The following is a 22503-nucleotide window of genomic DNA, read 5'->3' on the forward strand; positions in this document are numbered from 1 at the left end:
AAATTCACCAAGGCTTAGGCTTTCAGCAATTTACAGTCAAGAGGGACAAGTGACCAGGCAGACACACAAAAACAAAGAAGAACATGACCACAATGTCTGAATTATAAGTGTTCAATTATATGGCCTATTAGTGAAATCTTAAGTCTACCCCCCCCCATAAGCTTACCTGATCCATGTACACATTTTATAAGCTCCAACCAGTGCCCTAGCCCATGTGCCACCATATACTGATGTCTTCTACATCTGGCACTGAGTCATTGCATACCATCATGATTGTAAACATTACCTGGGTTACCAGTAGTGAAATCATAAGCTTAGCCTACCCCCCCACCAACACACAAACCGTAAGCTTACCTGATCCAGGCGCCTATTTCATGAGTTCCGACCAGTACCCTAGCACCATACTGCAATGTCTTCTCTATCTGGCACTGAGTCATTGCATGCCATTGATGATGTAAGCTTACAAAATATTATGGTTACATTGCATGGGCCTAAGTCACTCTACGAAATGGAATCTTTCACTCAAACACACATTTTGGGTCATAAACTCACCTTAGCACTGGTATTAGTAGCAAATGTTGCAGTTCTCTTCAATTTTAGCTTTTAATTACATAAATTCAGTCAATGCACTTCTTCGGTGAATCCAAACACGAATTAGGAACAGGGCTAACTTGCTCAATCAAAAGTTGAGACTCACACACACAGCTCCATTCAGATCTCACACCACCAAATCAGAGTCCCATAGAGATATGTGCTAAATTTGCCTTAAGAAAACGTCATTTTTTTCTTCACAGGAGCGACTCAGTTTTAAGCGACAGCTATGATGGTTGAAATCAGCCCTTGCCTGATCCCTCTGGCTGGGAAAAAATATAGGTTGACCGTCATTATTTTTTACGACTGGCCCTCAAAGTCTACGATGTCTGGGAATTTCCTATTTTTCAGGCAAAACCATGCCGGTGTTTCTGTAAAGAAAAGGCTGCTTAAAATCATTAAAAGTTATTCGATCTCTCCCATCTGTGGTACACTTGCAGGAATTAATATTACTAATCATGACCAATCCAAATTTGGCTAAAATTATGCAAATTTCTGCTCATTTTAATGCTTAAATTCAGAATCAATGGGTTTTTCTGAGAAGTGAAATTCAAGGGCGCACAACCATATATACTATTTGGTGGTGTGAAATCTGAACACTAGAATTTGAAAAAAAAATACAGTATCAAGCACTACAATTTTTCCTGACATTTACTGAAAAAATGAAAATGATTGCTTTTCATTTGGCCGAGAAAATTAATTTTACATCGAAAAGGTGTAACTAAAAATTTAGCTCATTTCAACACCAAATTCGATCGTTTGTATTGCCTCATTAAATGACTGAGTGAGCCTTGCCAAACAAAAGAATCGGTTGTGCAGGCTGCTAACTGCTAAAGCAATGATCGGGCAACAGAACACAACAGTACTTTGTCGCACTTTCCAGTCTGATGGAATTTAAAAATATTTCAATAGATTTCAATGGGTATTAACACTTGTTAGTGACGCCATTGAGCTCTAACTTGTTTTCTTTACCAATACAATGAAATAGGGTCATGATCGTCCATCCATGCATGATGGAAATTTAAAAGAAGCAATCAAGCTCTATAAACATGTTTTCGTTAGCACTTGCCAGTGACGCCATTGAGCTCTAAGAGACCGTTCACAAACACTTGTTAAGGGGGGCCTGATGCAAAAAGGGTTTTTTTACCATCCTGAGTGGGGCCTTGAAAAAAATACCACAAATTTTTCTGGGAAAATTAAGTTTATATGATTTTCTATGGGGTTGGCCCATGATTTTTATGGCAAATGGGGGGGTCTGAAAGTTCTGAGATCTGAAAAGGGGGATCATCAGCCCTCCCTAACAAGTGTTTGTGAACGATCCCTAACTTGTTTTCTTTACCAATACAATGATATAGGGTCATGATAGTCGAATTATACATGATGGAAATTAAAGAGAATCAATATATCCTGACAGGTAAAAACGTAATATATATTTTGATATTTACTTGTAGATATATATTTATTTTTGCTCTTTAATAGGGCAATATTAAATATAAATTCCTACTTCTGATATCATGAAGGACATAACACATCATGAACATCTATTAGATTCACATTTCAGCAAATTGGAGGTGCTGTAATTTTTTTTATTTACACGGTCATTAATGTCATTAAGGGTATACGATGTATTGTTGGTCGAAGTAGCCCAAACAAAAAGTAGTTCGCAGCATCTTGTGAATGGAAGTGAGCTTTAGCAAAAATTACATTGCTCAATTCGTAGCGAGTGTGTAGAAGAATTTAAATATCACAGATATACTTTTGTAGGTCCTGAGGTTCTTGAGTTATGTTGTAAAGAGGGCTGAAACAACAACACTTTTGTAAAACGTACGTAACTCATTAAGAACAATAAATTAAACAAGTTTTCAAAGTATATGATTTGTAGAATGAACTTTTGCAAAACACCAAAGTGTTATTTTTTCAATAATATATTGATTCAGATAATGAAAATCTATTTTTTGGCTGCTTCGACCAACAAAGCACTTGTTTACTTTTATACTGACTAATATACTTGATTTATCGCTTATAGACAATCATGCTTCGTCCAAATGAAACATTTTTTGGACACTTTGAAATATAACCAGAATTTATATATAGTTCCAAAAACTAATTATTTCGACATTGGGTGCACAAATACTGTTTCAAGAGTTCTTTAAGGGATCTGGAATGAGCGTTTTGAGCGTTTCGACAGTATTTTTGTGGGACATGAGAGCACATCAGACATATCGAATTGCATATCTTTCTGTTATCAAATAATATTCATTTTTTTAAATTCACGATATAATACAAATTTTATGACTAATTATTATGTGACATTTTTCACATTTTTAATAACAGTCCTCGAAGTAAATCTAATTTTGACCTTTCATATTGAAGATGAAAAAAATCCATATCTTTAATACGAATGGCCAAAATTTTCAATTGATCGTCGGCTTTTCATCCCACCTACATACACTCTAAGTACATATTATCAGATTCATAAAGTTTACTTCGAGTACTGTTAAATATTAAAAATATCAATTTTTAATCATTTGCCACAAAATGTGTATTACATTGCGAATTTCAAAAAATCAAAATTATTTGATATCAGAAGGACATTCTTCGTATCCAGAATGCAATTCGACACGTCTGATGTGCTCTAATGTCCCATAATAAATACTATCCAAAGGTTAATACCCCACCCCTTAACATCAAAGAAAGTAGCAGGTAATCCTCAAATGTGGCATGGTATCTTTATTTTGTCCCCTGACAAAGAAGGTTGATCACACCCCTACTATACCGCTAGTTCCAAATCTCATCTTCCAAATGAGCAAATAGCATAATCATAATTTTGATGTTTTAAGAAACACTTTATAATTACGTTCTATTATTTTGTTTTAAAATTCTAATCATATACACGTTTACCAATTTCTCACCTCTATAGCTCAGTTGACATGTGATGGTGCAGCCCCATTTACTGGAGTTTACCAACCAGCTTGTTCTTATACTGAAGGGGAGACGGTATGGATTCATGCGACAACTGATACCGTGGATTTCGTTGTCTATTCTTCTATTTTTCTTGATGCGTCCACTGGATGTAAGAATTTAACAAATGCTTGCCACAAGTAAATTATTTTCTGGGTTGTGTTCTGTGTGGAGTGGGTTGGTGTGTGTTGTTTATCGAGTGCTGAATTATGTTTATAGATGTTAAATTCCATGAAGAAAAATGTCGATGTACAATAAGAGGGAATCTGAGAGTGCTAGTGTCAATAAGCAGATGTTCGAAGGGGTCATGTATGAGCAGGGTAGTGGGTATGAAAGTATGTTTAAAATGCATGTGTAGGGTCTATGGGGGTTATTATATTGAATACGTAAAATCTCATTCCCAAAATAATATCTATTGCGGGCTAGTGATCTCTTCATACATTTTGGTTGGTGTCATATTTGGTCGCATCATAGGTGTGGAGGCCTACCGGTAATTTGAATATAAAATAATATAATTATTCCCATTATACGCAAACTGTATACATTATTATTATTGTTGTTACTAATAATACAAATTTTCTGCAGTGTTCTACACCAAGGATGGTTGTCTGATAGATGAAGGGCTATTGTTTGGAGACCCAAATCTTGTCTGCTCCGAAAAAGCAACCTCTAGTAAAGATTACGGTCAATTTGTGATAGAACACGATGGCCAAAGACTGCCTTCGGCTCTGCAGGACGCAGGGCACCATTACCTTGATATTTATCAAGAGGTTTATTCCGCCAGCCGTCAAGGCGATTTAGATTACATCCCGATTGACACCGTTGATGACTGTGACGTGGAAGGCGGGGTGGACGGTTACGAGGTATTTTCAGTCTTATCAAGGCCTCAAAATAACCTGGGTTTCCTGGATACTCCAGACCCGCAAGATGGTTTTGAAGTTCGCATCGTGGATAATGATGGTAAGTTAATTAATGTTGTAATAATTATGTATATAATGCAAGCTGCATGAATTATGGAACCACGTGGAGAATATATGCCAAATTATACATGCATATTTCATGTATGTAAGTTGTACGTACAGTACTTGTGTGGGTTTGGTGTTGATGTGCTTACCATGTTTGCAAAAATGTTTAGCTTATTATGCTCAATTACCTTTCAGATGAATTTTGCTTTGAATCTGAAAATATTGAAGTCGTAGAGGGCGCTGACGCTGACATATTGCTGTCATTGACTGTTAAACGAACTGGTGTTCTTGCAGCTAAAACCATAGGTAAGACAACTAGCAAATTGTATAAGTATATCGAGGGCTTTTGTATTGGATAACAGTACTGTAAAACTGTTTTTATATTATACCAAATTGGTTTTTTTGGGTGGTTGCTCCAGTTGAGCCGGGCAGTTGACTAGCCAGGGATTTTATGTGGGCAAGTTTTCCTGCCATTTAATGTTATTTAAACGTTGTGATCAAATATTATGCCGGGTGGCACACATTCTCGACGGGGAGAGTAACCTGTGATTAAAAAGGACGAGTTAAGAAAAGGCGGCGAGTTATCCCGCCGCCTTTTAGGTGTTACCCCGCGGAGATTGGTGTCATGTACCAGAGACGAGTTAAAAACGAGTCAGAAAGTGCGGTTTTTGCAGACCGCTTCCAAACCAGTCTTGGCATTTTGCGAAAAAACAAATCAACCTAAATGTCAAGTCTGTATAACGCTTACGGGGCACTGACGTTGTAAACGTGCTTTTTCCAACTGAATCATCCAAATAACTTTTGGTTAGATTTTGTACCCTGATAACGAAAACAAGCTGTTAAATGAGACGATCATATTGGATGTTTTGGGTAATTTTTTTTGTTCAACTCTGTAGACTCGTTTAATTCAGTATTGAATCGCAAATAATCACTTGGCTATTTGCATTAATAAAAGAAAACAGCACAATTGTCTTTAGCAAAATAGCTTTAATAACCAGTTTAACTACAAACCTTTTGATTTTGTAGACTCTGTCACCTTAATTTACCCTGTCACACTATTAAGATGAATTTGATTTATGTATTTCTAAAACTTTTGATAAATAAATTTGCATCTTTTTCACAACATCATTTTAACTTTCAGAATATTCAACAACTTCGTTAACGGCAAATTTGGATGATTTCGATTCCGTAACTCTCGGTAACATCGTCTTTGGTCTGGGATCCACAGAGGAAACTGTGGACATTACCATCAAGTGTGACGGTGAAGTAGAAGGACCGGAGATGTTTGCTGTCGATCTCTACCATCCTACTGATCCTGATCCATCTGTATGCACTGGAAAAATTTGTCGTCCTGGAAGAGCCTTTGTAACAATACACGATCATCAAAAGTGTGAGTTGAGTACTTGCTATGGTGATAATTATGTTTTAATTAACAGTGTCGTAATAAGATGACATGTATCCTCTATCAACTACTATTTCGACTCATTAATTCCTGATGCAAAAACTAAGACCATTACAGTAAAAGAATATAATGATGGCAAAATGCTTTTATAAAATGACGCTTTGCATAGAGATGATAATAAATAAACGAATGGATGAACACAAAGCAATTCTGGTGTTAACATGGCTATGGCACTGTTTATTATTGCTCCAGTTACATAACCTACCTTCTAACTTTCGGTTGATAATGGTTTCGATTTTTTAAAGCTCTGTTCTCTTTCGAATATCACGATTATGCTGTATGTGAGCCGCTTCAAGGGGATTCGGAAAAGTTTACTTTAAATGTTGTGAGACGTGGAAACATTGATGGAGAATCAACAATCGGTAATTATCAAACTTTTTAGCTTTAATGAGCTTTTAAAAACATTAAGGGGGTAATACACCCATTGATTTTTTTTTGCATTTTTTTGCATTTTGTGAAGAAATTACAAAAAAAAATTGGACAAAGTGGTATGCAAAATGAAGGGCAAATCTTCTCGTTTTATTGGTGGCATCGGTATCAACGTAGCTTACATGCTTTTAAAAGTAGAAGCCAAAAGGTGGTACATCACTGATGATTTAAATTCACTTCATTTTGGAAAGCTTAATATCAACGGATTTCGTTAAAATTTTGGATATGTGTTGCTAACACGTTAGGGAAATAAAGTTGATATGTAAAATGGGAATAAGTGGTTCCTGATTTCTTTTATGACTTCATGAACTTGGTGCTCCACAACTATCAAAAAAGGAACTGGTTAAAATGCTTCTATTTTCAATGTTGAGCTATATTTTGTATTTTTAACTTGCGACATTATTTCACTGAAACTTAATTAAGCCATAGGTAACAGGTTACCACAACCATACTACAGCAATGTTGAAAAAAATTGTATTTCTTGTCACCTATACCACCATATTTGGTAGTTTTCCGTAAGCTTAGCTTTTGTGATTTTGGTAACTATTTTATATTTATTTGTGAAATCCATCTCAACTAGGCATTCTAAATTGTACTCACCATTTACATCCCAAGGTATATTAGTATATCCACCTTGCACTTCTCGATATATATCTAGTTAAAGACAGAATATCAAAATTATTCCTCATTATGATACATTTTGTATCACAGACTCTCACATGTGTATTCAAAATTGATGCTTAAATTTGACCTGAACCAATTGACCTATAACCTGACATAATAGCCTTTTCTTCTCCTAACAACACATCAATAACAACATCAATATCAAATTGACTAATGACTATGCATCTATTGTGTAAGTGTTTATTTAATTTATTCAGTGTTATATATTTTGCAAGCACCACTAGATTTTCTATAGAGAGTATAACAAAGGATTTAATGTATTCTATACATGTACCCTACTTGAACATGTTGAAAAGAATAAATTATGGTTTGTTATGAAACACGCATCTGAGTTACCAGGATACGGTAAACAAAAAATATATAGGGCTAAAATGACTTACTATACAATGGTTTAAAAACACCTTTTTTATTTATTAAAAAAAAAAATTTATTTCACATGATCCGTGCATATATCGCCTCGCTATAAATGAAAAAATATTTTTTTAGACCAATCAAACCAATATATGGGTGTAGTACGCCCTTAAGCCACCTGTAAATGTACCCCAATGGGGGTACCAAGATAGTAAACTGAGTTTCGATTTCCACTTTGCCATTGTTTCTATACCGTATATAAAGGCATATAAATGTACATTTGCGTGTATTCACGAATATGTAGGTGACGAGAGTCAATTTTTGTGTCCCCTTATCGCGGGTGGATTTCGTTAATGACCCTTCTATATCAGGTTGATAACTTTTATGAACCCTTTTAAAAAATATTCGAAAATGGTCACAGAAATGTTGCAATTACAAAGAATGCGCGAAAAGTTTGAAAGTCACATGCCCTTGATAATTGTATGACCTCTTCTATTTTGGTGTAAAAATATGACTCCCCGTTTTTTGGTGTGACCCTTCCCCTTCCTTGGAAATACATGTAGGCTGTATAATACATATAGGCTTATCTATCGCTAAATATATGACGGGAAATTGGAAAGTAGGCCAAATGCCCGCAAAAGCACCACGGGTCCGACAAAACGCTATCGTACGTTCACGTAGTTTAATTGGAAGTTTGTTAAAAAAACATTGCTGATGCTTTTAGATTTCACACCACCAAATAGTATTATATGCTTGTGCGCCCTGAATGCATTTCTAAGAAAAACTCATAGATGGCCTAAAGTAAACATAAAAATGAGCAGAAATGTGCATAACTTTGGCTAAATTTGGATTGGTCATGATTAGTAATATCAAATCCGGCAAGTGTATCACAGATGGAAGAGATCGGGTATTTTTTAATGATTTTAAGCAGCCTTTTCTATACAGAAACACTGGCACGATTTTGCATGTAAATTAGGTAATTCCCAGACATCCTAGACTTTGAAGGCCAGTCGTAAAAAATAATGACGGTCAACCTATATTTGTTCCCGGTCAGAGGGATCAGTCTAGGGCTAATTTCATCCATCATAGCTGTGGCTATTAAAGAACTGAGTCGCTCCTGCGAAGAAAAAATGACGTTTTCTTGAGGAAGATTTAGTATATATCTTTATGGGGATTTATGTGCTGGTGTGAGATCTGCAACTTACAATGATTCTGAAGCGATGTGAAACTAATTTCTGACTTTGTTACATAATTTCTGACTTTGTTACATTGTCAGAGCTTCACTAAATATATGATTGTATTGCACCCTTCATAGCCCTCGTCTCCCCATGTGTGTAATGTTGGAACTATTGGCCCAGTTTCGCTGAGATTCATAAAGATGTTTATGAATTTATAATGATTGAAATGAAAAGAGATATATTTCCAAATTACTCATTTTACTTGATAAGGCCAGCCTCAAATTGACTAACCCAGGCAACTTGCTAATCAACATTTTAATAGAATGTCCTTCTTTTCAGCAGTTTGCCCTTACACTATCCGCTTTTTCTTTGAATTATTTACATCTGTTCTTTCCTTTAGAACTTCGCTTACGAGACATTAGTGCTGAAGGTGGTCTTGATTATACATCTCCAGCATCGTTGTCGATCACTTTTGAAATGGACGAAACCAGTAAAGAAGTTTGTATTGATATCAACTCTGATGCTTCCAAAGAAGACCCTGAAACGTTTGAATTATTTATTAAAGACGTATCTGGCAAGAACGACGTTATCAGTAAACCCTGCACGACTGTTGTCACCATACACGATAGTAGTACGAAAAGTGAGTTGTCAATATTTTTGTGAATAGCCTTGTGGCATTTGAGCAAATATTAAATGACGTCACTTTAAATCCACTACATGTAACACCAGATGTATATAGAAATGGGGGTCTCAGACACCATTATTTATGTACGGCGAACACCGATGTCAATTAGTGGTCTTTTAAGACACATAAATAAATATTGTGTAATCATGTTATTTTTTATTTATGTGACTACACGACCTAAAGGCAGAATATATATATATAGCTGGTGTGAAACAACAATGTTTATGTCCTTTGACTGCTATTAGGAAGTTGTGTCGAGTTTGCAGCACCAGCCGCATCTGTCCTCGAGTCATCATCAGTAGTGAGGGTCACACTATTGCGATCGGGAAATGTAGAAGAAGCTGTTCAGATTGGTAAACGTGTTTTGTTTCTATTTATTTATTTTCCTTGCTTATTTGACCAAACTGACAGGATATATGAGGTTAAAAAGTCACTTTTAAGAAAATAAAAACACATTGATATTATTATCAAACACCGTTAAGGGATCTGCAATGAGCGTTTTGAGCGTTTCGACAGTATTTTTTGTGAGACATGAGAGCACATCAGACATATCGAATTGCATTCTGAATACGAAGAATGTCTTTCTGATATCAAATAATTTTAATTTTTGAAATTCACGATATAATAAAAAATTTATGACAAATTATTAAAATTTGATATTTTTCACATTTTTGATATATAACAGTCCTCGAAGTAAATTTAATAAATTAAAGCCGGCGATTAGTTGAAAATTTTGACCTTTCGTATTGAAGATATGGATTTTCCCCCAAAAAGACCTAATTTGTTTTGGTGTTTTGGGGTTAAATATTAAAATATCAATCCTTAAGCATTTGCCATAAAATGTGTATTACATTGCGAATTTCAACAAATCAAAATTATTTGATATCAGAAGGACATTCTTCGTATTCAGAATGCAATTCAATATGTTTGATGTGCTCTAATGTCCCACAATAAATATACTGTCTAAACGTTCATATCCCATCCCTTAAGGAGTTGTGCAATTATGAGCTGGGGTATTTGCCAAACGGCGTATCAAAACATATTCGTCCCCCCTGCCTTGTCCATGTCAAATATTTAGGATCCCAATTTCCAAACATTAAATGTTCTAGATATATATTGCGAGCGCAGCGAGTAGGACAATTTGCATGCTAAAGAGTTTCCGCACTGTTTGCCTTTTAAAGCGTTTTATGTAAAAGGTGCCCCATAAATGTATGCCAAAAGTCACTTCCCCCTCTCATCTCGCCAACAAATTGTTGCCAGACCCCACATCAACTCTACCCTCCCGGGGTTTGTAATAATTACACGAGATTTTATAAATAACTTTATTTGCACAGGTCTTACCACAGCTGATATAGATGCTAAATCAGTGCAGGATTACAATGGGTTACAAAGCTCGCCAATTTCATTTGGACCAGGTCAGACCTCTGTCACAGAAACCATTACGATTGTCAACGACCAAATAAAAGAGACCGACGAATGCTTCCAATTGAGTCTTCACAAGCTTACGAATGCTGTTGATAATGTGGATATCTGTTCAACGGATGCAACTGTGGTTATTAAAGATGATGACGGTAAGAGATGGTTTAAATTACTAAAATGTATAATAACAAACCGCTCTTGCAACGCCTATACACGATCAATACAAACGTGTGAACAGCGTAATGCATACTTTTTGTAACAACACAGGGTTTAGTCATAACATTTGAAAAATCAAAACTTAGTGTATTGCTAACAAGATTTAGTTAAGATGACGTCATAAAAATCATGCGGACCTCATGAATAATTTATGGCAGAAAAATGACGAAGCCGCCAGCGTCGACACATAGTCAACTATGAATGATTCACTTTTTAAGGTCTTGTGAATCATTTTATTATCATTAATCATTATTATTCACAATGGAGACGCCCACTGTACAAAATGCGCGGTCTCGACTTACTATATATGAATCAGCACTAGGAGTGCGAGCATACAATACGCACCTAGTATAAGCAATACAAGGAAACATTTGATGTTTTGCGTTAAAATTGCTTTATAAATTATTATTTATTGTTTGTTTTGTTTTTGTTTTGCATTACTTACAGATCAGTTCTATTTTGAAGGAATATTTGCCATGGTGGAAGAGGGTCAATGCACTGAAGTAAAAATCCTGAGATCGGGTTATCTAGATCAAATGTCATCAGTTCGTAAGTAATCACTATATTCACGAGGGACTTTGGTCGCGCGCAATATTCCGACATATTTACAGTCGACCTTTGAACACGAGGAGATGTCCTGGAAGGCCATATTACTACTTTGATGTGTATGATAGCATGATTGATATGATTCTCGAATTCTGTATGGAAGTATTCGCAACGCTGACACCGCCACGTCAATGGGTTACGAATGTAATTATTCCTCTACCAAAGAAAGGTGACCTCTCTCATGACAAACTACCATGGTATTTCGCTTATGTCCATTGCCGCAAAAGTGTACAACAATATCCTTCTGAACAGGATCCGACCCCTACATTGATCCTTTGCTGAGAAGCAACCAGACTGGCTTTAGATCGGGTCGCAGCTGTGCTCAGCAAATACACATTTTGAGGAGGATCATGGAAGGCTTCAAGGAGTACCAACTTCCCTTAACAGTCACTTTTGTGGACTTGAAGTCTATGGTAGTACCATCAACCATGTCACAGACTTCAAGTATTTGGGTTCTAGTGTTGGAGACCTAAAAAGAAGAAAAGCACTAGCCTGGGCAGCTTTCTGGAAACTGGAACGCCTTTGGAGAAGCCCGTCCCTGCCAATCGAAACAAAAATCAAGCTGTTTCAGACAACGTGTGTTACTGTCTTTCTGTACGGGTGCGAGTCATGGCCCAGCTAGCCAAAATACGTTTTTAAAACGTTAAAAAATCGTTTCACTTTGGTTTAAGAAACGTTTCAATATTGCGTTTTAAAAACGTAAATGTGTGGAGTTTTGAATACGTTTCAATAACGTTTGCATGAAACGTTTTGATTACGTTTTTTTCACGTTAATATTACGTTTCACTTTTGTTTAAAAACCGTTTCAATATTGCGTTTTTAAAACGTAGTTCTAAATACGTTTCAATAACGTTTGCATGACACGTTTTGAAAACGTTATCAGACCGTTTTCCAAATGCTAATAAACCGCATCACTTTGGTAGTCCAAGTTATCATGGTTATGACGTTAACACTTCGATCTCTTGTGTAGTATATAAGACATGAAACCATGAAGAAATACATTAACCATGAAAGTAAAAGATGTACACCATGAGATAATGTATAACTCCATGTCACCAATGTCTTCGACATCAAGACATGTTCAGCGTCCCAGTCCAGTCCTGTTGCATCGATTATTCTTGCCGGCAGCTGGCAGCATGATTCGGATAACCAAAACAACCTTAGCTAGGATATTAAATGTGATATTAAAATACATTAATGTAAATGTATTCTGCGCTAAAATTATAAAAGTATCCTTACACTTGGAAAAATCAATTCTACAACTCACTGAACTGAACTGAACATGTGAATTAAAACTAAACCATATTTGGGTAAATTTATTTATTTAATAGATGCGCTATCTATTTTTCTTCCAAGTGTAAGGATACTTTTTGGAGCAGTATATAAACCAACAAGAGACTTGCAATGGGCAACTAGCGTGAATATTATATATGATTATAATCAGAAACAAATGGCACATTTATACCATGTCATGCTATTAAAATTTACAGAATTAAGAAATAAAAGGGCCTCAATTAAAACTGAAAATGAAAACTTACCTAAATGAGTAGACCTAATGCTGTTATACTTTACTCTTGGAGCCGGAACACTTATCATTAAATACAACAAAAATACATGTAGAATTGTATCGCTTTCTCCACACCAGAATCAAATTTGAACAGCTAATATACATGTATAGTAGTTGAGCAGTAACCACGTATAGGCTAGTCAAGTATAAGGTCACTGAGATCAAGGATACTAGTACTATAGTACTGTGTAGTAGTCACCATTGCTCGCCATCAGTGCAGACTAAAATCATATGTCAGTAATTCCATTAAAAACGCAAATGTTTCGCCCAAAACATAGCTGCAACTTGTCTACAAAATCAAAGGCCTATACACGTTTATCTTTTGATCTATAAACATGATTAAAGGTTAGCTAGGCCTATTAAATTCCACCGTAAACAGTTAGCAATCAGCAATTGAGATTCACAGATATATCCGTTGATGCATGGTCAAAACGGTTACAATTTGTTACTAGTATTTCGAAACACACAAACCGCACTAACCGGTGGGTAGTCTTAGTCCCAGCCGGCTTGTGCTCCTTGAGTAACGAGGAGCACAAGCCGTCTGGGGACTTCGAGACTAACTGCCGGTTCATTATTTTACGAAATCGAGACCGTGCGTTACCATGGTTACATCTTTTGAAAGTTGATATATAAAATAAAGCAATGTAAATTTACCGGTACTTTTTACTTTAATTTGCTTACGTTTTTTATTCATATCTGTCATCATTCATGCAAATAACGTACAGTAGGCCTAAATAAATTACAGAAAAATAAAATGCAAGTCTCTTGTTGATTCGATAGCCTACTTATTATAATAAATATTAAATAATTATTTAAGGGCTGGGGTATGAACGTTTGGACAGTATTTATTTTGGGACATTAGAGCACATCAGACATATCGAATTGCATTCTGAATACGAAGAATGTCATTCTGATATCAAATAATTTTGATTTTTTAAATTCGCAATTTAACACACATTTTATGGCAAATCATTAAAAATTGATATTTTTGATATTTAACAGTACTTGAAGTAAACTTTAGAAATCTGATGATTTATACTTAAAGTGTATGTAGGTGGGATGAAAAGCCGACGATCAATTGAAAATTTTGACCTTTCGTATTGAAGATATGGATTTTTTTCCCAAAACACTAAAAAAAATTAGGTCTGTTTGGGAAAAAAATCCATATCTTCAATATGGAAGGTCAAAATTTTCAATTGACCGTCGGCTTTTCCTCCCTGCTACATACACTTTAAGAATATAACATTAGATTTATATAATTTACTTTGAGGACTGTTATATATCAAAATTTGAAAAATATCAAATTTTTATAATTTGTCATAAAATTTGTATTATATTGTGATTTTCAAAAATGAAAATTATTTGATATCAGAAAGACATGCTTCGTATTCAGAATGCAATTCGATAGGTCTGAGGTGCTCTCATGTCCGACAAAAAATACTGTCGAAACGCAATAAACGCTCATTTTAGATCCCTTAATATCCAGCTAATTGGTTATATAGTGGAACCCCAGTCGAATGGAATGATCTATGAACATTGTGATTTGAATTGCTTTTTTCGTGAGTATTTTGTCTACAATGGGTCTACGTTATTAGAACGTTTTTATAACGTTTTGGTCGAACTATTCTGCCATCAGATAACTCGATGTTTATCAAAACGTTTTGGAAACGTGTATTTAACGTTTTAAAAACCAAAACCAAATAAAACCAATTCAAAACGTTTTGGAAACGTTTTGTGTTTGCTGGGGGGTAATTACCAAGGACATGGAAAACAAGATCAATGCATTTCGTCGGGTGTATTACATAGTGACGGATGTTAAACTTCGCCAGAAAAAAAAGTTTTTGAGTTAGACGCGATCAAAGAGTACGCCGATTTGTGATCAACCATAGCAGAACACTATCAAGTAAAATCCTCCAAAAGTTGCTGTATTTTAAAAAACTAGTATCTTAAAACATCTATCACATGAAGAATTATTCGCTATTAAATCAGTAAAATGATTACAAAATTATACGTCAGTATGTAAAAACGTGAAAACGTTGCACCCTAACATCAGTCACACATCCGTCACTATGTCTTGTGCCAATATCGCGCACGCTAATCTGGTCTCTCGTGTTGATCTATGGACATCCGTCACATATCCGTCACTATGTCTTGCGCATAAAAGTCGGATCAAGGAAGGACTTCGAAGCATCCGTCGGTTCTTTACGCTTATTATTAAACGCTTTTTTCACGATAAAACCGACTCGTCACGAGTGCCCACGACATACATGGCATTATTGTATTTGAGTATTTACTCCTGATCTTACTAGTACTCACTCTCATGATATAGCTAATCACACAAGCTGTAACTTCTTTTTACAAAACACCAATGATTGTATTCAGTTTTTACCAATTTACACTGTATTATCTGTAAATTTGGAGCCGCCTCTAAACGCCTCTGAACATATTTTGATCATCTTTCAATAACCTACTCATTAAAAAAGGATCATAATATTTTCATTTTTTATTACTTAATCATCCCTTTTATATTGTAAAGCTTTGAAATAATGTCTCTAAATAATTGTCGAATCAACTCGAACCATTAAAAATTTATTAAAAGTGATATTTTAATAAAATAATGATCCATTGAATATCTGCTCTACGTAAAGTTTTTGGTTTATACCCAGTTATCAACATCCGTCAAGAAATCATGTAGGTTTCAATGAACAATATTGAATTACGTACGTTCAAATTGAAAAATAATGTTTTTACATAGTGACGGATGTGACAGATACGCCATACAATTTAGTTGTTTTTCCGAGTAAACGGCGTTTTACATAGTGACGTATGTTTAGATACGCCACTATGTAAAACGTCGGGTAATGTAATATATCAACATCCGTCATTTGCATAATTAATTAACTAATTAATTATGCAAACTTGAGCTTCAAATCTTGGTAATATTATACTACTCACTATTTAAAATACATTGGCCAATTTTCATAAAAATGACAAAAATCAACATACGTCACTATGTAATACACCCGACGATTTGCAACATCTTGCTACAGAGTCATGTTAAACATCAAGCATGTGGATCGGATTCCAAATGAAACCATCTATACAACCTGACCAACACCACTCCACTGGTTGCCAGAGTCAATATTCCACCGCATGGGAAGAGGAAACCGGGACGGCCGCGCGCACTGTACTTACAGTATGTCCAGCACCTCCTGGGAGATACTGAAGGGATGCTGCAGCCAAACAAAATTGTTTCGCTTGCCCAAGATCGCATTAGTTGGAGAAAGCTTGTAGTCGCCTGCTCCGCAGCCGACTGATGATGATAATGATGTGTAAATTGTATTTTGTAAATCCGTCCTATGATAACTGCCGGGTATTTGCATACTGTGAATAAACAAATGAATGAATAAATAAATAATATAGCGTAGCCAGGACTTTCAGAGTGGGAAGGGATGAGCAATACAACTATCAAGGAGGTAAACGTTTACGGAAATGGTCGAAAATGTGCTGAATAGTACAAACAGGTATAATTAATAATGAAATATCAAACATCAAGCGGCCAGAATCCCTGTCTAAATCACCCTCGCATTACAGAAAATCTTTCTTCTGAAAATTCAATTACGCATTTCATGTGTACGCGTGTACGTATTTGGAGATGGAAAATGTATTTGCTCCCACTAGAGCCATCCTTTTATCATATTCACAAAAGCAAACTAGAACTTGTTTTGTCTTGATTTTCACAGGTGTCACTGCTGTTAGTGCTGTACCATTAAGTGCCGAAACCAGCGACTATGAGATTCAGGACATTTCTTCCGCCATACAGTTTGGAAACAATCAAGATTCACACACACTTCGAGTCTGTGCAACCGATGACAGCTTGTATGAAAAGGATGAGAAATTCTTACTGGTTCTGCAACCGAATGACGGAATCAACAATAATGGCCAAATTCAATTTCCTGATCGAGTAACTGTTGTTATTGTATCTAATGATCGTAAGTCATTATATATATTACATTCTAATAATATGATCCGTGATGACAATAAATAAAGACACTTGTTAAGTCTTTCTTGTCAACCAGAGGGACGTGCTAAAATACAGAAAACTGTCTGTTTTAGTGTATCTGACGATCTCGTTTGAATTATATTGTATTATTGTAATTATGAGGAAAAAAATTGATTTTAAAAACGATATATGTTGTATATAGTATGTAATAATATTTAAAATATAACCTACTTAATTATGATATCAATTCAAACAGAGGAACCTATATCGTGCGATCCGGTTTGTGTTAATGGTGAATGCGTTGAAGGCAACAATTGTGATTGTGATAGAGAATATGCTGGAGAACGTTGTGAAATTCGTAAGTATAGCTTTATTTCATTATTTGCGTGTTTGTTTTTTATTCAAATCTTTCTCACTTTGAAATCTACAATTGTGTAGTGATGTAAATCGTAAGGGGTACTACACCCTCGATAAAATGTTTGTCTATTTTTGCATTTTTCTCAAAAACTAATAACACAGTGGTAACAAAAGTTACGTATATCATAGGGGCAAGGAATCCAATTTCTACACTGGAATTTCAGTGACTCAAGACAGCGGTTCGTGATTTATGATAAGAAAAGAGGTACCGCTAGAATGTACCTCATTTTCTATCATATAAACTGAACCGCTTGTCTTTAGTCACTGAAATTTCAGTGTAGTAATTGGATTCCTTGCCCCAATAATATACATAACTTTTGTTACCAGTGTGTTATTATTTTTGAGAAAATGCAAAAATAGTCACGAATTACCACAGGGGTGTAGTACCCCCTTAATGCTCATATGTGCTGGTAATAAGATATGCATAACATTTAAAATAAATTATGAAAAAATATGCGTCCTTTTCAGAAGGGATCATTTAATGTTTAATGTTGGGTTTCGATTCCATTTTCACGTTTGGGACAAATACGACTATGTTTATGATCTATCATATGATGCCAAAATGTCATCAACAATGAGGTAAATCTGGGGTTGAGGTTGTCGACTGGATTACTTGTCTTTAAATATAAGAAATCTGACAATGTAAAATGATTAGAAAATGAGATGTCAGGATCGGGTTTTTTTTAAAATAGAAATCACGTGTTCCCTGGAATTACCCAACGGCAGCGTGGAACCACTCCAAGACGCCTACGACGTGGGTTCAGAGGTAACCTGCAGCTGTGATACTGGCTATCGATTAGTTGCTGGGATATCAACATTGACATGCATCCTTGTCCCTCCGAATGCTGCTAAATGGTCTCCTCAAACACCGATTTGCACAGAAGAAGGTTCGTTGTCCTATTATTTATTTCGCCAGTATGTTACTTTTTATGAATATTATTTTATTTTATTATATGTTCTGTTTGTTGATGTGAAGGCATATTATTTTATATGCCTAAAAATCATACATCATTATTTGATGTGCATAGGGTGTCTCATAAAAAGCAGGTTCCAACAAAGGTGGTAGTCATTTAAAGTGTTTTAGCTATAATTTGCAGAAAACCAGAGGGAGTCTGTGCTACAGAGTCAAATATCAATCAATGACAATAGACACCTCATGAGCAGTATTGAATACATATTATTGATTAATATTTGAATTAATATATATAAATGATTTCGTTCCAGTAGAGGGAAGACCACCTATAATATCCTGTGATCCGGATTGTGGTGATAATGGTGAATGTGCTGAAGGTAACAATTGTGTTTGTGAAACAGGATATACTGGTTACCGTTGTCAAACTCGTAAGTAACGTTATTTTGTTATCATCTTTTGTTTTTAAATTCAAAACTTTTTCACTTTGAAATGAACAATAGTGTACTGATGTATCACAAATGTAAGTTTAGACGTGCTGATGTGATTTAAACAAACCGAGCAGATCACTCCTTTCAACTCGCATTGAGATTTTGACCTTAAACACACACCGTCTTCAACAGGAGTATTTTGATGTTGTTTTCCTATCCATTGTCATCTGAGAGACAAATAGCCTGAAGAGCAAAAATGCAAATTCAGTTACCTTTTTGAGAGCATAATGGCATTTGAAATTAAAATAAATAGTTTTTACAGTCCCATAATTATACATGGTAAATTTTTTAAAAGATTATGTTAATATGTGAAGATCCGTTTGTTTTTTGTTTTTGCAGAAGTCACGTGTTCCCCGCTGCTATTAGCCAACGGTAAATTGGAATCACTCCAAAACGACTATGACGTGGGTACACAGGTAACCTGCAGATGCGATACTGGCTATCAATTAGCTGGAACATCAACATTGACGTGCAGCCATATCGCTGCAAATGTTGCTATCTGGTCTCCCCAACCTCCGATTTGCATAGAAGAACGTGAAGAAGGTACGTGGGCCTGTTGTATGATTTCAAAATGATCAAATGTTACTTTTTATTAATACTTGTAGTACTTGAAGACTTGTAGTCGTGTCACCAAAGTGACTCGACAAGAATCTTAAATCTCAGATGAAATGGACTCGAGTCTCATATCTCAAAAGACTCGCCTCAACACTTCAATGACTCGACTCGGTTTGAGTCACAAATCTTAAAATGCCAAGTCTAGTTCGAGTCAATAATTTGAGTGGAGTCGTCACAGTCGAAATAAGCATAATTATAAAATCCATCCAATTCAAAAAATTAATCATCTACCTTTATATGTATATTATTTTGCTTACCATTCACATATCGGAGAAGAGTCTTAAGATTAAAAGGTGTCCATACGTTTAAAAAGATGCCCATATGATTCACTAAGACATTGTCTACTTTTTACAATAGATATCATCTCAGGACTTATCGGAGCCATTCTTGGAGGAATTGCCCTACTGGGTGTGCTCGTGGGGTTGCCCCTCGTTGCATTCCTCTGTTGTCGCAATGTTATAAATCCCCTGAAGGGCCCACTACAGCAACAGCCACTACAGCAACAGCCACAACCACTGCTCCAACTCATGCCCTACGAAGGTGTCAATCAGTATCCGTTCACTGGCAATGCGCAGACGGTAATTGATATTACATAATAACATAAATAGACAAATGTAATACATGAAGATGAATAAATTAATAGGCAGTTAGATACATTGGAAGAATAAATAAATACATAAATAAATAAATAAATAAATAAGTAAGTAAGTAAGTAAGTAAGTAAGTAAGTAAGTAAGTAAGTAAGTAAGTAAGTAAGTAAGTAAGTAAGTAAATAAATAAATAAATAAATAAATAAATAAATAAATAAATAAATAAATAAATGAATAAAACTTGAAATGACTTCCATTTTGTTTTGAATCATATCAATTATATACCAATTTTCATTTAAATTGGACAAACTTAAGAATTTGCCCTTTGGTTGACCCCTGGTGACCTTGAAATGACCACCATCACATATTGATTCATATTTGGGTTACATATTCTACTTTTCATTCAAATTGGACACACATTAGAATTTTACCCCTTTTGACCCCAAAACAGCATTTTCGGGATTATTCTGATGGTCACAACACTTAATACCCAGCAAATAGTTAATTTTAAGGTGATATTTAGTAATCAACCCCATTTGACTCCTACATGACCTTGAACTCAAAATCTGTGTACACCCCTCTACTGTCAATGCATATGTGTCAGTCGCATCTCTATACCATGTAATCTGCAGGAAAACAAGCACTTTGAAAGTATTTAATTATGTACCGGAAATACCCCCATAATGACATTTGCCCTCAAATCTGTGTACACCATATAGGCCCCGGCTGTAGCCAAGGTCAATGTCATTGCTGTACCATGTAATCTGTAGGAGAAGAAGCATTCTTGGTAAAAAACACATTTTAGCCGAAGTACCCATCCGTGACGTTTGGCCCCAAATGGATCATACCATAAGTAAAGGCTGGCGTAGTGGAGCTATTGCCCTATTTTGGTTATAATCGGTAAACTGAAGAGAGCTAGAGCAAATTGTGACAAGGTTGAAGAAAGAAGAAACTACTGAAATACAAGAGTCCAGCCGTAGATCGGCTTGACTAAATAAATAAATATGTTTACAGGCTACATTAACCCTAGAACTACTGAGCCATATTTTGTAACACGAACTTGTTGCGACCCCCCCCCTTAATTTTCAATTATAAACGTCATATATCATTATATTTGGTACTGATATATAGCTATGGGTCACTTTTATTCAGTGATACCAAAATATAAGTGCAAACATTCCCCATAATTAATGTCACTTTGACGTCGTAATGTGAGGGCGCCCATGCAAATTGGGGAAATTCTGGCTATGTACAAAGGTATAGGCCAAAATGATTTCCGGCTAACAATTCTACCAAAATGCGATTTTCACAGAATTTTCTCCTAAAATATAAAGGGGAATAACTATTTTCACCTAACTAACAAGTAAAAAGTTAGTAGGTCTTGGAATAATTTCACAAGAGCGAAATGAAAATCATTGGGGCCTCAAAAGAGTCACTCCCCCTCCCCCCTCCCCCCTATGGTAATCGTTGATGGCCGATCCTACCTTGGTGTTATGTGCTGGGGTAAAAATGTTATCACTAAAATGAGCGCAAAAGATGGATCTACGACTAGCAGCTTACGTCGTTTGGGCGTAACAAATCTTAGGGGGTGATATAACCCCCTCCTCTTCGTATTTCTAGGGTTACGTAAATAAACAGAGAACATCATCAGCATGTATATGCTTTAATCAATCAATTGATCCTTTTTAATACCTTACAGGTAGCACAGCCACTTATGTTCTGAATGCGAACACACCACCAGTCCACCATCGATGAATATTATACATTATCATTTATTTGGTGGAGGATTGTAGAAAATAAAGAGGGAGAGAGAAAGATAGAAAGATTGAGAGAGTTAAGAATGAATATTAGGACCTGAGCTATAGAAAGTAATAGGAAGGTTAGTTTTGATGTACATATTAGTTATCCTAGGAATAACTTAAAGGGTAGGTCTATTGCAAAAACAAGTTTATCTCTATTCGAAGAGAATAATTATTACATTACAAGTTAACACTCGTTGCAATTTTTTATGCGTATTTCTCCTGAAAAAGATAAATTGTGTGGGTAAAGTTACCCCGTTTGAACCGAAATTAATTTTTCTGATGACGTAAGTAAATGAAGCGGACACTATAAATTATCATGCTCTCATTTACTTGTGTGTTACAATCACAATCACTTTGACAAGTTTGACATTAGCAACAAAGAGTTGTACTGTTATTTACCATAACAATGCTGCATAACAATATGCAGACTATTATTCTCATTTGGGAAACAACAAAGTATTGCTACTATTCGTTTGCTTTGTAATATTTCATCCAACTGAAACTGTAATAACTATAGCATTGCAACATCGCACAGGGAAATCAGATACATGAGTGTGAGTT

General features: G+C 35.5%; 1 protein-coding gene across 2 annotated transcripts in view; it reads left to right on the forward strand.

The window, feature by feature from the left end:
* LOC140141281 (uncharacterized) overlaps positions 1–22031 on the forward strand; it is a 106979-nt gene extending 84948 nt beyond the window's left edge. The window contains exons 2-17 of one of the 2 annotated variants that reach the window (XM_072163095.1): positions 3512–3664; positions 4138–4512; positions 4713–4823; positions 5659–5907; positions 6225–6341; positions 9022–9261; positions 9552–9659; positions 10641–10877; positions 11389–11490; positions 16858–17106; positions 17374–17475; positions 18227–18421; positions 18762–18875; positions 19275–19478; positions 19908–20128; positions 21840–22031. In XM_072163095.1, the coding sequence (XP_072019196.1) occupies positions 3512–3664; positions 4138–4512; positions 4713–4823; positions 5659–5907; positions 6225–6341; positions 9022–9261; positions 9552–9659; positions 10641–10877; positions 11389–11490; positions 16858–17106; positions 17374–17475; positions 18227–18421; positions 18762–18875; positions 19275–19478; positions 19908–20128; positions 21840–21863 (2801 nt within the window). In that variant the 3' untranslated portion in view covers positions 21864–22031. Of the gene's footprint in view, positions 1–3511; positions 3665–4137; positions 4513–4712; positions 4824–5658; positions 5908–6224; positions 6342–9021; positions 9262–9551; positions 9660–10640; positions 10878–11388; positions 11491–16857; positions 17107–17373; positions 17476–18226; positions 18422–18758; positions 18876–19274; positions 19479–19907; positions 20129–21839 lie in introns of both variants that reach the window. The other variant, XM_072163094.1, reaches the window with a different exon arrangement.
* Positions 22032–22503: the final 472 nt, after the last annotated feature.

Source organism: Amphiura filiformis, chromosome 19, assembly GCF_039555335.1.
Source record: "Amphiura filiformis chromosome 19, Afil_fr2py, whole genome shotgun sequence".
Classification (NCBI taxonomy): domain Eukaryota; kingdom Metazoa; phylum Echinodermata; class Ophiuroidea; order Amphilepidida; family Amphiuridae; genus Amphiura; species Amphiura filiformis.